General features: G+C 45.2%; 1 protein-coding gene across 2 annotated transcripts in view; it reads left to right on the forward strand.

Moving 5' to 3' along the window:
• Positions 1-17727, forward strand: part of STON2 (stonin 2) — a 170662-nt gene that overhangs the window by 38087 nt on the left and 114848 nt on the right. Inside the window, exons 2-3 of one of the 2 annotated variants that reach the window (XM_018053892.1) lie at positions 4404-4683; positions 8366-8650. In XM_018053892.1, coding sequence (XP_017909381.1) covers positions 4596-4683; positions 8366-8650 — 373 coding nt within the window. In that variant the 5' untranslated portion in view covers positions 4404-4595. The remainder of the gene's footprint in view (positions 1-4403; positions 4684-8365; positions 8651-17727) is intronic. The other variant, XM_018053893.1, reaches the window with a different exon arrangement.

Here is a 17727-nt window from a genome sequence, read left to right on the forward strand (position 1 = left end):
CCTTGCAGATCTCTCTGTGACCACACTTTTGCAGCATTTCCGGTTTGTCCTCCAGCAGGCAGTTACTCCCAGATTTGTTTGCTATTCTGAGCATCTTCACCACTAGAGCTAGATTGCGCTGTGTGATCTCTCAGTATCTCAAAGGGTCCCTAATACATTTCTGGACACCTAGAGCTCATGAATGCATAGCAAGAGGTTGCCATAAGGCATGTCTGTTTCTCGGGCCCTCATCTTATCCGTCAACTGCATTCTCACACCCACATTTGAGTGTTGTTAGGGAAGCCAAGGAAGAAGCTTCACTCTGCAATGGCAGCCCAGAAACTTCAGTGAGGTTTTGAGTGGCTCTTGGTCAACCCTGTTGCTGATCATGAGTCACCGCTCATTTGTGGTGAGTCTAAGCCTCACTTCATGATTCATGTTCTAAAAATGGAGTGAGGTTTTTGCAGAGAAGCCACTTCCGGTCTGAACGTGGCCTCATGGTGATCAGGTTCCTCTGTGGGCTTCCAGCTCTCCTGAAGGTCAGGCATCTCTGGGTTCCTTGGATGTGGCTGGTTCGTGGCAGACACCTAGAGTCTATTTCACAGGGTTAGGATAGGGTGTTCCTGGTACTCAATGCTGTCCCGTAGGTTTTCTTGAGACTTCTCGTCATCTGTAATCAGCTGAAGTCTGGATCTGGGATGGACTAGAAAGGGGAGGTAAATATTGGGGTCTCCTCTTTTGTTCATATTTCTGAGTAGGTGTCTTGGTTTCTCAGCCAGAATGTGCTTGCATCTAGGAAGAGGGCGTTGAGTGCTTGACTTCACTTAACATCTGAGAGAACTGCTCTAAGAAGGAGTTGAAAAGGAAAATCACTAAAATCTGAATGGGTCAGTGATGGAAATGGGGTGGTTTCATGAAATTTGCTTTCTGATCTCAAAACTTCCACTAGTAAGCAGTGGACCACTGTGCAAGCCGTTTACCTACAGCACTGATGGCCATAGCTGGCATTTTTAAAGAGTTTGGATTAGAGCCTGGCGCACACAGTAAGCCTTCTGGAAACTCACCTGCTATGATCATCACCCCTGTTACAGAGCATTTTGTAGCACCAGTGCTATGCACTTGATGTCTAGTATCTTACTTCATCCTTGCAATGTTGGTGTGTTTCGTTTTTCTTGCTGCACCAGGGTGAGCTGAGGCTTACAGACTTTATGTGACTCAAATCCAGATGGTGGGACTCCCCAGCCTATCTCAGTCTCTCTTGTTGCTCTGCCTGACTTCCCTGGGCCTTAGGTTTGGTTTTTTTGTTTTGTTTTGTTTGTTTGTCTGTTTGTTTTTTTAACTGTGGAAGTTGAAAGCTGGACTGCTGGTCTTTAAAATCTCTGAGTTCTAAAATTTCTAGCTGTTTTATCCATTATCTTCACCCTTTTCCCTCTCTTTCTCTGCGTCCCCTTACCCACCCACTTTCACCCGTGAATTTCGCGGGATGCATCATCACGGGATGGGCGGGATATTTCCCCCATTGAGCTATGAGGCCGCATGTGTCAGCATGTGGACTTGTACTGTGGCTTTGTGGCGGTCGTTGTTGGAGCTCATTTACACGCTGCGGTTGTTGGAGAGAGGGAATCTGACTCTTCAGTTTTACTGTCTTAACTTGGCCTGCAGCCATTACCACACTGAGTGATGCTGGCATTTGACGGGATGAAGAGAGGCTTATGGAGGAAGTCCACCAGACTCAGCTCTTTGGGTCTGTGAGCTCTGCATGGTTATCTGGTGAGATCTGGTTGAAGCAGTCATTCTCCAGGCTCTTTGCACATGTCTGGTCCCATGACTTGTAAGGATCTTTGGAGAGGAACTTGAAAGAGAACTTTCAATTCTCTGCACAGCTTGGATTCCCTCGCAGATGTCCAGTGAGGAGTTTCACCAATCATTTCACTATAGTTCCATTGGAATTGATGTCTGTAAAGTACTTCAGTTGGGGAATAGTCTGTATATATATATATATATTTTGCAGTATTTTTCTCTGTGGCTGTGACCCAAAGATCAGAGTGCTTTGGCATCAGAAGACCTGGGCTCAGTGTTGCCTCCATCACTTCCTAGCTTGGTGCATCTGACACACTTGCTTGTGATGACCCTACCTGATTCATTTTTGGTGGCCTCTTACTGTGGAATAGGAAGACCCTATTTGTCACTATCCTAGGATATGTGAATTCTTCCACTTAGAAACCTGGAGGACACATCTTAGGAATCTTAGGGTACCATACAAAAGCCTCAAAACAACAGAAGCTTTGGATAAGTCACTTAACTTCCCTCAGCTCAGATTTCTTCATCTGTGAAAGAATTATGTCTTACCCAACTACAGTATCTATTGAATCAAAGAATGGTATGAAAATAGGTTTCTGAAAATTATAGATTCTATAAGAAACATTTAATTTTAGGAAGTATCATGCAGCAAAATTAATTGCTGTAATTACCAAAAATGCAAAAGCTATTAAATGTTTCTGTTCTGGTTGTCCTCAGCAGAGAATATTTACTGCAGGTGATAACCTGCAGTAAAATTTCAACATTTTCTTTGTATCCTGTGCCAGCTAGAAGGCTATGAGTTAAACTGTTCTAGACTAAAATGGATGTTGAGTATCCAGTTAATAAGAACTGATTCTGTTCAAGGTGGATAGTAGCTCTTATGTGGAAACATTAATTTTGTATTAACTCTAGGGATTAATTAATTACATTAATTTTGCATTTTCAGATTTTACTAATTCATTGCAAGATCAAGAGTTAGATTCCCTTCTTGCACTATTAGTGGGAATGTAAATTTATACAGCCACTATGGAAAACAGTGTGGAGATTCCTTAAAAAATAGGACTAAAACCACCATATGACCCAGCAATCCCATTACTGGGCATATACCCTGAGAAAACCAAAATTCAAAAAGACACGTGTACTTCATCGCTCATTGTAGCACTACTTACAATAGCCTGTACATGAAAGCAAGCTAGATGTCCATCGACAGATGAATGGATAAAGAAGTTGGAGTACACATATGCCATGAAATATTACTCAGCCATAAAAAGAAACGATTTGAGTCAGTCTAGTGAGGTGGATAAACCTAGAGCCTGTGATACAGAGTGAAGTAAGTCAAAAAGAGAAAAACAAATATCATCTGTTAATGCTTATATAGAGAGTCTACAAAAATGGTGCAGATGAACCTATTTGCAGGGCAGGAATAGAGACACAAACAAGAGAACGGGGAGGAGAAGAGGGTGGGACGAATCGGGGGAGTAGCGTGGAATATATACGTTACTGTGTGTAAGGTGGATAGCTGGTGGGAAGTTGCCTATATAACACGGAGCTGAACACACAGTGCTCTGTGACAGCCTAGAGGGGTGGAATGGGGGTGGTGGGAGGGAGGCTCATGGAGACACTCGTGTACTTATTCACATTGTTGTATGGCAGAAACCAACACAACGTTGCAAAGCAATTATGCTCCAATTAAAAAAAAGTCCCAGTTGTAAAAAAAAAAAAGCATTAATAGTACAAACAATATTAGAAGTCTATTAAGTATCCTTCCATGGAACATAATTGCACCGTGAGTACAGGCTACCCTTTTACATGCTAATTCAAATTGACCTAAAATGCAAATGTGTTTTTTTAACTCACATTTTCCACTAAAGCAAATATGCCTTACCCCCTTACTCCAAATGAACAAAATAAATCCATTTCTGTTTTTCTTGACTGGTAAATTGTGCTCGGAGATACCATCTGGAGATGGTTGGGTTTCTGCCAAAGGTTTAAATCAGGCTTGCAAAGAGCTACCTGCCTAAGGCAAGAAACCACGCTGATTTAATAGGAAAGAACGTGCTTTTATTTTGCCATCTGGTAAAGGAAAGTGAAAGCTCTTTGAAAAATGTTGATATTAGTTTTACAATGATGGTATTATATTATAGATAAAAATTATTTCCAAAATACAGTAATTGGGAACATTTGAGAATCTGTTTGCTGTAAATCTGTCCTGATGCTGGGAAAGATTGAGGGCAGAAGGAGAAGAGGGTGTCAGAGGATGAGACGGTCGGATGGCATCACCGATGCAATGAACAAGAATCTGGGCAAACTCTGGGAGACGGTGAGGGACAGCGAGGCCTGGCGTGCTGTAGTCCATGGGGTCGCAAAGAGCTGGATACGACTGGGCAACTGAACAACAACGGCAACAACATTTGTTAATCTGATATGAAGGTACACGCAGAGATCTCCATGCTCATGGAAGATATTTCTACATGAGAAGTGAGGACAAGACAGGGACAGAGAAAGGGAAATAGGTTGGAAATGACCCGGGTCTCCTGGTGGACATTGTGGCAAGCCCAGATCTGTGTGGACTGGTTATAATGTGATGGTTATCCCATTTTAATTTTTATTATTTTTTTAAACAGATTTCTGCTTGGCAGATTAGCCAAAAGCAAGAGAGGCTGCTCCGTCTGTGTTCTGCGTGCTGCTCTCCGTGAGACCCCACGACAGACCCCAGGCCCACATCCACTGGGCTTCCAGACCCCCACCCAGCCCCAGACATTGCTCTGGGGTCTGCCTGAGGCCCGCAGTGTGAAGATGCCCAGCACCTTCCTAGCATGACGACCCTGGACCATGTGATCGCCACCCACCAGTCCGAGTGGGTCTCCTTCAATGAGGAGCCACTCTTTCCCGTCCCTTCTGAGGGTAAGGAGAGCTTTCATTGCCTCCGTGAAGAAATTAACGAAGGACCACACCTGTGTGTGGTGGCTTCTATTGGAGCGGTCTTTCCAGGGAATCTTTTGTTTAACATTTTATTTATTTGTTTCTTGGCTGTGCTAGGTCTTGGTTGCTTTGTATGGGCTTTTTCTAGGTGCACTGAGCAGGGGCCGCTCTCTCGATCAGCCTGCAGCATGCAGGTTTAGCCCTGTGGTGTCTTGTCTTGCTGCGGAGCACGGGCCCTAGGTGCGAGTGGCTTCCATAACTGCAGCACGGAGGCTGGGTAGCTGTGCTGTGCAGGCTCTCAGGAGCTGGCTCAGCAGTGCTGGCATGCGGGCTTAGTTGCTCCATGCCATATGGAGTCTTCCCGGACCGGGGATCAAACCCATGTCCTCTGCATTGACAGGCAGATTCTTATTCATTGTGCTGCCAGGAAGTCCTCAGTGGGATATTGATAAGGAAAAAGTCAGTTTATCACTTTCCTCAGATGCAGATTTCTTTCACTTAGAGGCTCAAAGGAAGCATCTTAGGAACCTCAGAGCCCCCAAACAAAGACCTGGAAAACCCAGAAGTATTAGCTGCTTTCTTCCAATGAACATAAACTTCATATTTACCAAGTCCATGGAATATAGAGTCCATGGAATCCTCCAGGCCAGAGTACTGGAGTGGGTAGCCTTTCCCTTCTCTAGGGTATCGTCCCAACCCAGGGATCGAACCCAGGTCTCCTGCATTGCTTGCTGATTCTTTACCAGCTGAGCCACAAGGGAAACCCAAGAATACTGGAGTGGGTAGCCTATCCCTTCTCCAGGGAATCTTCGTGATCCAGGAATCGAACAGGGGTCTTCTGCATTACAGGCTGATTCTTTACCAGCTGAGCTGTCAGGGAAGCCCTGAATATAGACTTCCTATTTACCAGGTACTTTACACTCAGTCTGTTGGTTATTGCTCTCAACAGCCACTCAGACTGTCTCAGTCTTCAAAGGATAGTTGTCAAAAAGAGTGATAGGCACTCAAACCAGGTCCCTTGGGCTGAAATCCTGGCTCCATCATGGATGTGGATAATTGGGCGGATGATTTGTTTACCTCTCTGGGTGGTAGTTCCTCTGAGCAATATGGATAATCACAGTGCCGACCTCAGAGTGGCAGTGAGGATTAAGTGATTAACATATAGAAAACCACTTACGACAGTGACAGGCATATGCAGAGAACTCAGTAATTGTCACCCGTGATCATGGTGAAGGTGGCTAGGTTGACTTCTGTGGAACTGTGCTTGAGGATGAAGGTCAATGCAGGACGCAGGAGCTTTTTACAGAGCCTTGTCAGCTGGTTCTGTTCCACTGCTACTGCCACCTGAATCACCCCAGCTTCATTTACAGCACCTGAAAAGCAGGGTTTCCAGGTGTGCTGTCCAGCTTGCTAGCCATGTGACTATGGAGTCCTTAAAACATGGCCAGTCTGAATTGAGACGCATTATAAACTGGGCTTCCCCAGTGGCTCAGATGGTAAAGAATCCGCCTGCAATGCAGGAGATTGGGATTTGATCTCCTGGTCAGGAAGAGCCTCCAGAGAAGGAAATGACAGCCCACTCTGGTATTCTTGCCTGGGAAATCTCATGGACAGAGGAGCTTGGTGGGCTACAGCCCATGGGGTCAAAAGAGTTGGGCATGACTGAGCGACTAACACTTTCACTTCAAGAAATGTGAAATATCCACACTAAATTTCGAGGACCTAGTTGAATGTTTCATTAACAATTTTTTATCACTTAGATGTTGGAATTGTACGTTTTCAACAAACTGAGTTGAAATACATTATTAAAAATAGTTTTGCCTGTTTCTTTTCATTTTTTAAATGTGGCTACTGGAAAATTTAAAAATTTAGGAATAGATGAGAAAACAGTGGAAACAGTGGCTGACATTATTTTTCTGGGCTCCAAAATCACTGCAGGTGGTGATTACAGCCATGAAATTAAAAGACGCTTGCTCCTGGGAAGGAAAGTTATGACCAATCTAGACAGCATATTCAAAAGTAGAGACATTACTTTGCCAACAAAGGTCCGTCTAGTCAAGGCTATGGTTTTTCCAGTAGTCATGTATGGATGTGAGATTTGGCCTATAAAGAAAGCTGAGTGCCGAAGCATTGATGCTTTTGAACTGGTGTTGAAGGAGACTCTTGAGAGTCCCTTGGACTGCAAGGAGATCCAACCAATCTGTTCTAAAGGAGATCAGCTCTGGGTGTTCATTGGAGGGACTGATGTTTGGCCACCTGATGCGAAGAGCTGATTCATTTGAAAAGACCCTGATGCTGGGAAAGATTGAGGGCAGGAGGAGAAGGGGACGACAGAGGGTGAGATGGTTGGATGGCATCACCAACTCAGTGGACATGAGTTTGGGTGGACTCCAGGAGTTGGTGATGGACAGGGAGGCCTGGCGTGTTGCAGTTCATGGGGTTGCAAAGAGTCAGACACAACTGAGCAACTGAACTGAACTGGAAAATTTTAAATTATGTATGTGGTCTGCCTTTCATTTCTTTGGGATAACTCTTGTCTATAGGCTTTGATTACATTCGAGTGGACCAGTTTGTTTGGCTAGTGATGGGAGAAAGCAGTTTCATATCAGTACGTTTATTTTTCAAAAGCTTTCATACAGTAAAATTGATCATTTTTGGTCTACAGTTGATGAATTTTAACACCTGTATAGATTTGCATAATCACCACCACAATTGGGGTCAATTCTATTATTTAAAAACAAATATTTGAAGGCTGTTAACTGTTCTAGGACCAATAAAGTGAAACAAAGGTAGAGGAAGGGTCTCTGTGCCATATTGAACTAGTCATTAGCCCAGACTTTGCATGTGGTGGCCCACAAATGTATGACCTCTGGACTGTACTCTAGTCCAGACTAGTCGCCTGTTGAGCCACACTCTCCACCAATCCCTGTTGCCTTTTGCCTTTCAATTTGACCTAGTTCTATTTCTTGCTTGGCCTTCGCAACAATTTTTGTGTGTGATGCCACCCCCGCCCCCAATCACTGAAGTAGATGGTAGGGTAAGAATAGTGAACCAGACCAGACTCCCAGTCTTAGTCTGCGTGGAGACTGCTGTGGACAACCTTTGTTGCTGTTCAGTCACTAAGTCATGTCTGACTCTTTGCCACCCTGTGGACTGCAGCATGCCAGGCTTCCCTGTCCTTCACTGTCTCCCAGAGTTGGCTCAAACTCATCTCCATAGAGTCGGTGATGCCATCCAACCATCTGTCCTCCGTCATCCCCTTCTCCTCCTGCCTTCAATCTTTCCCAGCATCAGGGTCTTTTCCAGTGAGTCAGTTCTTGGCATCAGGTGGCCAAAGTATTGGAGCTTCAGCTTCAACATCAGTCCCTCCAATGAATATTCAGGATTGATTTCCTTTAGGATTGACTAGTTTGTCTCCTTGAAGTCCAAGGGACTCTCAAGAGTCTTCTCCAGCACCACATCCTAGGGTATAGTTTTCATGCATTTTTAGGAAAACACTTCTTCAGCACAGAAGCAGGTGGGCATGACTGTCTCTTTGCTCTCACACCCTGTCATGGTGAGTCCTTTGATCACCCGTTGCCTTTTCTTTTTTTTCGTCTGAGAGACAGTCCTGAAGAGTGACCTTCCACCTGTGAGGTGATGGCAGTTTTTGTATCTATTTCAGGGGGCCCCAAAGAGCACCTCGCAGGAGCGTCCTCTTCCTCAGACCAGTCCGAGAGCTCCTCCGGGGAGCACCATACCTTGGATGGATGCTCTCAGGACCTTTCCCACTCAGAGCATGATGACTCTTCTGAAAAGCTGGGCCTCATCTCTGAAGCAGCCTCCCCTCCCGGGAGCCCCGAGCAGCGCCCACCTGACCTGGTCTCGGCCATCAGCGGCTGGGTTCAGTTTGAAGATGATGCACCCTGGGCCAGCTCATTACCACCTCCTAAAGAAGCAGGGGGGACAGGTAGGCCCGGTGAGGGGCTGGGGAGGATTGGGATGAAGATCTGTGCTTCCCAGGGATGCTTTCCCAGGAGAGGTCTGCAGGGCTGCCAGGATTCTGTTGTGCCTGCGCCAGGGCCTCGAGCCTGGCTGCCTGGGAGACAGCAGGCGGAGGTCTCCTTGGGCTTAACTCTGCACCATGTGGAAGGATCTATGTGTTCTGGGCCATTTCTAGCCTTTTACCTTTGTTTCTGGCTGTTCACCTCTCCCTGGAAGGATGCATATGGATTTATATATTACAGATTGGAATTGTATTTACTCAGCACCTAACTTGTAAGCTCCCTCTGAGTAAAACGAATGTCTCTAAAAGTGTGGACTGCTAACCATCTCTATCAGAGTCACTGGTTACATGTGGATGTTCTTGTATCCCAGACCTTAAGAATCCAAATCTTCAGGAGTGGGGACTGTCGTGAATGGTCAAATCTCTGACTCTGTGGCATTTAAACAGCCAGAAGCTGCACTGGGAAGCTGGGTTAAGCCAGGGGACTGGTTAGTTCCCACCCTGGTGAGCTGGCTACTTATTTTCTTGGGCACTGAAGCTTGCCAGGGGGGATGTGGGATAACCTTCGGGACTGTATTAGCTTTCTATTTGCTATTGTAACGAATTACCACAAACTTAGTGGCTTAACCAACACAACTTATTTACTTACTATGTCTGAAATTATTTATAACAAGATTTGCAGCAGCATATACTTATTTTTATACATTCTTTTTTTTAAAAAAATTGTCTCCCATTCTGCTTTATCACAGGATATTGAATATAGATCCCTGTGCTGTACAGTAGGACCTTGTTTTTATCCATCCTAAATTTAACAGTTTGCATCTGCTAATCCCAAACTCCCAGTCTTTTCCTCTCCCTCTCCCCTCCCCCTTAGCAACCACAAGTCTGTTCTGTGTGTCTGTGAGTCTGTTTCTGTTTTGTAGGTAGGTTGATTTGTGCCACATTTTAGATTCCACGTAGAGGTGATAGCCTATGGTGTTCGTCTTTCTTCGTGACTTGTTTCACTTAGTGTGATAATCTCTAGTTGCATCCATGTTGCTGCAAATGGCATGGTTTCATCCTTTTTTACAACTGAGTAGTATTCCACTGAATATTTGTACCACATTAAAAAAAAGACCATATCGGAGCACAGCTGCTTTACACTGCTGTGTCAGTTTCAGCCATACATATACATATACATATACATATATTCCCTCTTGTTTTGAATTTCCTTCCCGTTTAGGTCACCACAGATCGCCAAGCATGGGTGCAGCAAAGCGCTCTGGAATCACCGAGTGTGGGCTTCCCTGGGGGCGCAGACGGTGAAGGAGCCACCTGCCATGCGGGAGGCCTGGGTTCCATCCCTGGGTTGGGAAGATCCCCTGTAGGAGGGACTGGCGACCCACTCCAGGATTCTTGCCTGGAGAATCCCATGGGCAGAGGAGCCTGGTGGGCTACAGTCCATGGGGTCGCAAAACAGTCAGACACGACTGAGCGACTGAGCTCAGAGCACCGAGTGGAGTTCCCATTAGTTGTCTGTTTTATACATAGGAGCCCACATGGCTTGATTGTCTTGTAATTCTGTAGCTCAGAAGTCTGACGTGGATGTCACCGAGCTGCAGTCAAGTTGCTGATCTGCTTCCTTTCAGCAGGCGCTGGGGAAGCCTCTGCTCACCTGCCCTTTCCAGCTTCGGGAGGCTGCCCGTGTTTCTGGCACGTGGCCTCTCAGTCTCCAAACGCAGCAGTGTTGCTCCTGTCTGGGCTTTTCTTCGGTCGTCAGGTCATCCCCTGGCTGACTTCTGCCTTCCTCTCCTGTTTCTAAGGGCCCTTGTGATGTTAGGCCCACGAGGATAATCCAGGATAATTTCCCCCTCTCCAGGTTTTTTAACCTAATCATTTCTGCAAAGTCCCTTGCCATGTAAGAGGACACTGTCACAGGTTCTGAGGATTAGGACGTAGACATGTTTGTAGGGGAGCAAACATTTTGTCTACCACAGAAACCTAGAAAAAGGGATGTTTTTCTCTTGGTGGATTAAATGTTTTGCTAGTTTGGATTTTTTAAAACTATCGCTTTTTCACATGGGTTTTCCCATCGCCATAAAACCCGACATTGCGAGCCACGTGGCAGAGCGGTTCTCCTGGGTTTCCTTACCCTACTGCTCTCCACCCAGGTGCCCTCTCCCAATAAAATCCCTTGCTTTGTCAGCACATGTGTCTCCTCGGACAATTCATTTCCGAGTGTTGGACCAGAGCCCACTTTCGGGCCCGGGAAGGGTTCCCTCTTCCTGCAACAAATGGCGACTCTGGTGGGACTCTTCTTCACTGCAGCTGACATCCTGTCCACTCGGGGTACTCAGGGGCCAGCTTGCCTGCCAATGGACCAGACCCAGCGGCCGCAACTGGGACCCTTTTGTGCCTGGTCTCCTCCTGACGCGGACAACTGGCCAGAGTGCCCCAACCAGTAAGGAACAGGAGACTTTATTGACCTCTCTCCCGTTCCCTCTCTCTTTCCTCTCCTTAACCCTTCCTATCGCTCCCTGTTTTTCTAGTCCCCTGGTTCTGGACACAGGAATCTGGTCAAAGGGCCCTCAGCCTGAGCTGAGGATTGGAGACTGATCACCTCCTCTTGGGAGGCAACTCGAATTCTGGTTCTGGTCTGGTCTGATTTCTGGTAGGGCCAAGTTCCAGTCCTCCCTTCTCTGGAGGCCCAGGGAAAAGTCCCATAATGCCTGGGTATCTGTAGGTGGCAGGAGACGTCTGTAAGGCCACCCCTTTCGCCCCCCACCCCCCCCCCCCCGCCGCCTCCTCCCCCTTCTTTCAACCTGGCTTCCTTTCCTCCCTTGAAATCTTTGATGTTAGTACTTGGATTCTTGCATTTGATGGCTTCCCTGGTGGTGCAGAGGTTAAAGCGTCTGCGTGCAATGTGGGAGACCTGGGTTCGATCCCTGGGTCGGGAAGATCCCCTGGAGAAGGAAATGGCAACCCACTCCAGTATTCTTGCCTGGTAGCCCACGGGTCGCAAAGAGTCGGACACGACTGAGTGATTTCACTTTCACTTTCAACATCATTAAACACAATTTTAAGCAAATATCAAGCATGATTCTATCATATAACATTTTCATTTCTATATAACGATTTGCACATTGGTATATTTCTTAGTATTTAAGCATCATTTTTCTCGGTGAATTGTTGATGAAAAACGCATGACGCTCAAAGCAGCGTGGATGAAATGACAGGTCCAGACAGGCTTCCCAATCTGGCTGGAGGGAGGATTTAACCTTTACAGAACACCTAACACCAATAAGACAATGGGCTGAGCATTTGTGCCGGTGGCGGGAAGTTACTGAACACAGGGCAATGAATTGGGACAGAAGGGTTTTTTTTTAAGTTGTGTATGTTTTTTTTTTTTTCCTGATGTGGACCATTTTAAACGTCTTTGTTGAGTTTGTTACAGTATTGCTTCTGTTCTACATTTGCTTTCTGGGGCCATGAGGCCTGTGGGATCTTAGTCCCCCAACCAGGGATCACACTCAAACCCCCGGTGTTGGAAGGTGAAGTCCCAGCCACTGGCCTGCCAGGGAAGTCCCAGTAGGTTTGTTTTTAATGCTGCATTTACTAAATATTTACTCTTTTGGGCACTGTGCTCCGTGCTTTTCTGCATCATCTCATGAGCTCTTTACAAGGGTCATAGGAGGAAGGTATTTAATATTATATTTGTAATACCCATGAGGAAGCTGGGACAGATAGTGGTTTGGGAATATGCCGACAGTTATATACTGGGAAGTGGCAAGAGAGAGGTTTCCTACCAGGCAGACTGGCCCCAGGACCTTTGAACAGCCAAGGGGTGCTCTGTGTGGTATATTTGCCTCGATCTTCCTGCTACTGAGATAGTTTCCTTTGTTGCCTCGTTCCCAGGAGACAACTGAGGCAAGAAGCGAAGGGCACAGTGGGGGTTCCTCCGCTCAGTTGCCCTAAAAGGGCCCTGCCAGCTTGATCACTGATTATTTTCAAAGCATTCAGATTCTTTCACATCTTGTTCATACCTTGAGCTTTAAAGATTTCCTGATTGCTCAGAACTGGTTATATGACAGATGGATCAATTTGCTTTGACTCTTCATGGCTTGTTTCTGCAAAGCTAACTTTGGAGTTAGTCATAATTATGTTGCCCCCATCTGACTGAGGATCTTAGCTTGTTATTGATAATGGTTTTGACCTTTAATGGTTTTAACCTTTAAATCATTAAAACCTTATCCTTTAAGGCAGCAGTTTTCAAAGTGTAATCTATAGATCTCTGGGTCTTCCTAAGATCCTGTCAAGGGACGTGTAGGACCAAAAATATTTTCATAAGAAGTCTAAGATGCTTTTTGCCTTTTTTATTATATTGGCATTTGTATTAATAGTATAAAAGTAATGGCAAATAAACTTATGGCTACTGTGTACATATAGTAAAAAATAAAGTTAATTTCATTAATATCCTTGGCAAAGTGGTAAAGATTAATTTTATTCAATCTGGATTCTTAAGTACATCTTTTTACTATTCTCTGTGATAAATTGGGAAATATATATAAAACATTTGTGCTCTGTATCAAGATATAATGGTTGTCTTAAGAAAAATAGCTATCTTGAAAAAATTAGGCTTGAAAAATATTGTAATAAAAAAATAAATTTAAAAGCCAAAATTATTTGAAAAAGTAAAAAACAATGCAAAAATATCCTTAATGAACAAAATATCAGCATTTTAAAGACTAAAGACAAAATCCAACTAAAACCTGCATGATTGCCATACTTCACCCTAATCCTAGCTCTTTTTCCAGTAAAATTCTGTGTACAGAAATAGATAGCTAGCCTATAGGCTGCAGTTGGCTGAATCTATATTTTTTAAGTGTTGCATTTAAAATGTGATTTAATTACTGAATTATTTAAGTTCTCTTTTAAATTTTGTACCCACAGTGAGTGCCTCCCTTGCCTCACCCTTGTGCCAGCCTTGCATTGTACTAAGGACAGGGGATTTATTGATGTTACTAGAGAACAAATCAAGAAATGACAACTTTGAAATGTGTTGAAAGCATAATTTTGGCCTGAGAACATCGGCTCAGACATTCATTACTAATTCCGTCTGTTTCCACGGATGAACATTTAACTGAGCTCTGTGGAGGTGGGACTCTCCTCTGCAGAAAGAGTCTATCAGCTGGTTTCCCAGCAGATGTGAGGCTGGATGTGTAGGGTCAGGCCCGCCTCAGCCCGTGTTTCTAACTCAGGGACCTAAGTACCCTGGAGGACTGTGCAGAGCCGTGGGGCAGCAAAGAAAACGGTGATAAATCCAAGGACGCTTGTATAGACGTACCACATTGTCTTCATCCATTCCTCTGTTGCTGGGCCTTTAGGCTGATTCTGTGGCCTGATTGCACATAGTGCTGCCATGAACGTTACTCAGCCATGAAAAGGAATGACATCGGGTCATTTGCAGAGACCTAGAGTCTGTCACACAGAGTGAAGTGAGTCAGAAAGAGCAAAGCAAATGTATAATATTGCTTATATGTGGAATCTAGAAACATGATACAGATGAACTTATTTGCAAAGCAGAACGAGAGATGTAGAGGACAAGTTTATGGATACCAAAGAGGGGGAAGGGGAGGTGGAATGGATTGGGAAGTTGGGATTGACATGCACATATACTACTATGTATAAAATAGATAACTAGTGAGAGCCTACTGTATGGCACAGGAAACTCTGCTTAGTGCTCTGTGATAACCTCAGTGGGAAGGAAATCTATAAAAGATGTATATGTGTATACACTGGAAATGTATGAGGGCTTCCCTCACAGCTCAGTCGGTAAAGAATCTGCCTGCTTGCAATGCAGGAGACCTCGGTTCGATTCCTGGGTTGGGAAGATCTCCTGGAGAATGAAATGGCAACCCGCTCCAGTATTCTTGCCTAGGAAATCCCATGGACAGAGGAGCCTGGCAGGCTACAGTCCATGAGGTCGCAAGAGTTGGACACGACCACCATCACCACCATACCTGAAAAGACCCTGATGCTGGGAAAGATTAAGGTGGGAAGAGAAGGGGACAACAGAGGATGAGATGGTTGGGTGGCATCACAGACTCAATGGACATGAGTTTGAGTAGGCTCTGGGAGTTGGTGATGGATAGGGAGGCCTGGTGTGCTGCAGTCCATGGGGTCACAAAGAGTTGGACACGGCTGAGCAACTGAACTGAACTGATATATATATATGGATGGATGATTCACTTTGCTGTACAGCAGAAGCTAACACAACATTGTGAAGCAAGTATATTCCAATAAAAAGTAAAAAAAATCCAGGAGCCCTCTCTTGACTCTCTTGCCCATCAAGGAACCTACCAAGTAAAGGATTGCTGGGTACATCCCTATTACCCCAACTAGCCTCACCGACTAGACAGGCTCCTTCTTGGGTCTCCTCACATAAGCTGTGTTTTACAGTAAGGAACAGTGAGAGGTTGGTAGAGCCCAGGTCAGGGGACTTGCAGGAGAAGTGAGGCTTCAGGCCATTCAACACAGATAATGCAGACATCTCCCCGGCTTCCATCCCAGAGGCTGTTGAGCAGCTCAGGTTTGAATTTGAATCCAAAAGGTTCTGATACTTGTGCTATGTCAGCGATATCACACACATTAACACGACAGTGGTGCTGTGTTTTACAGCAAGTATCTTCACCGTGATAGAAACAGACTGAGACTTCTTGGAGTCGCAGCTGCTGGCTCTGTTCTTTGGGTAATACTGAGTTTTCCTGGTGTGATAGCCTGAATAGCGGGCCCTAAAGACGTCAGGTCCTAGGCCCTGGAACCTGTGAACCTTGTCTTATTTGTAGAAGGGATTTTTGCTCATTGATTAAGCTAAAGATTTTGAGATAAGGAAATCATGCTGGATTTATCTGGGTGGGTCCACAGAATAACCATACATAAATAAGAGGGACTTGGGGGATATGTTGCTCACATAGAGAAGGCAGTGTGAAGGCAGAACAGAAAGAGATTTGAAGATGCTGGCCCTGAGAACTGGAGTGAGGAGGCCACAGCCAAGGAATGCCAGCGGCCACCAGACGCTGGAAGATGCAAGGGACAGATTCTCTCCTCGAGCCTCTGGAGGAAGCCTTGCCCTGTTGACATCTTAACTTTGGCCCAATGATTCTGAGTTCAGTCTCCGAACTTCTGGAACTATGAGAGAACAACTTTCTGCTGGTTGAACACACCAGGTTTTTGGTAGAGCAGTCACGGTTACTCTAAATATCAAGTTTCTAAAATATTTCCCCCTCTTTCTTTCCCTCCCTCCACTTTTTTTTTAACTTTAAAAAAAAAGAATCTCTTGTTTAACTTTCTTGCTTTTTCTTTTATTTATTGGAATATAATTGCTTTACAGGGTTGTGTCTGTGCTGTACAACATTGTGAATCAGCCGTGTTGTTGTTCAGTCACCCAGTCGTGTCTGACTGTTTGCGACCCCATGGACTGCAGCAGGCCAGGCTCTTCTCTCCTCCTCTCCATTATCTCCAGATAGGTGGTCCTATCTAACTGTCTCATCCGCTGCCCTCCTTTCTCTTCCTGCCTTCGATCTTTCCCAGCATCAGGGTCTTTTCTAAGGAGTTGGCTCTTCGCATGAGATGGCCCAAATATTGGATCTTCAGCTTCAGGAACAGTCCTTCCAATGAACACCCAGGACTGATCTCCTTTAGGATGGACTGGCTGGATCTCCTTGCAATCCAAGGGACTCTTAAGAGTCTTCTCCAACACCACAATTCAAAAGCATCAATTCCTCGGTGCTCAGCCTTCTTTATAGGCCAACTCTCACATCCATACATGACTACTGGAAAAACCATAGCTTTGATTATATGGACCTTTGTCAGCAAAGTGATATCTATCTCTGCTTTTTAATAAGCTGTCTAAGTTGGTCATAGTCTCCCAAGGAGCAAGTGTTCATAAGTATACATCTACACCCCCCCCCCTTTCTATGTGGAGGCAGGCTGAGAGTGAATCAAGCTGGTCTAGGGGAGCACCTCTAATAGGGCAGGCCATTTATTAAGCGCATGTTCTGTGGTAGCCACAATGCTTTACCTCCAAAGTTTACAGCCCCATGCATGCAGGCAGGGTGTGACATTCCACCACAACAAAGTTTCCATGGAAACTGATTTTTTGACTTCAGCCCTCTTCCCAGTCACATAAGCATCACCCATGGAAACAGACTGCTACCTGTAATGTGATTGTAGTTTCTCAGTTTATTCCCAATTTATTCCTAACATCTGTTCTATTTGCTTCTAGCAAATGCCTAGCACTTTCCAATCTTTGTATCAAGGAAAAACAAGGGAAATGTCTTGGACTCGTCCCATGTAGCCTCTCTACTGATATCCTTTTATAAGAAAAAGGATGATCTTGACCTCAGAGAAATAGGTGGGGGTAGGGGGTTGACAGAGGAGGACTGATGAGTGTCTGGATTCCTGAAAGCAAAAAAGTGGAGCTTTACTCCACCAGCTTGTCCTTTACGTTAACATCCTGGCTTGCAAAGAGAAGCTGGGAAAGAAGCAATCACAGGGGAGTCCGTAGGGAGAGAAATGTTCCCTGGGACACTCTCCCCTCCTTCAGTCCCTACTTCTCAGCTCCTCCACAGTTTTCCTGAGAGATGAAAAAAAAAAAAAAAAAAACCTCCCCAAACTGCACAAAAGAATTTCTCTTTTAAGCGGTGCCACCTAAGACTAAAGCCAAGGGGGCATTGGATTTTAGCCTGGCAGGAGAATGTGCAATTTGCCTTCATTAAAATGCAGAAGGCTGTAGGCAGGGAAAGGAAGGGACAAAGAGACTGTCAGTAGTGGTAAATCTCTTATTTTGTGGCATTTAAATGCCAGAAGCTGCACTGGGGACTTAGAGGAGCCAGAGAGTGGTTTGTCTCCACCCTGGTGACCTGGCTACTTAATTTCTTGTTCACCAACCACTGATGCATACCAAGGGTGACTGAATAACTAGGAGCAACAGCTAGAAGGGAAAACACGTCCAGAAATGCTTAAATCCATCAAGGAGACGACTTTCTTTTGAACTTCAACTA

Source organism: Capra hircus, chromosome 10 (assembly GCF_001704415.2).
Source record: "Capra hircus breed San Clemente chromosome 10, ASM170441v1, whole genome shotgun sequence".
Classification (NCBI taxonomy): Eukaryota; Metazoa; Chordata; class Mammalia; order Artiodactyla; family Bovidae; genus Capra; species Capra hircus.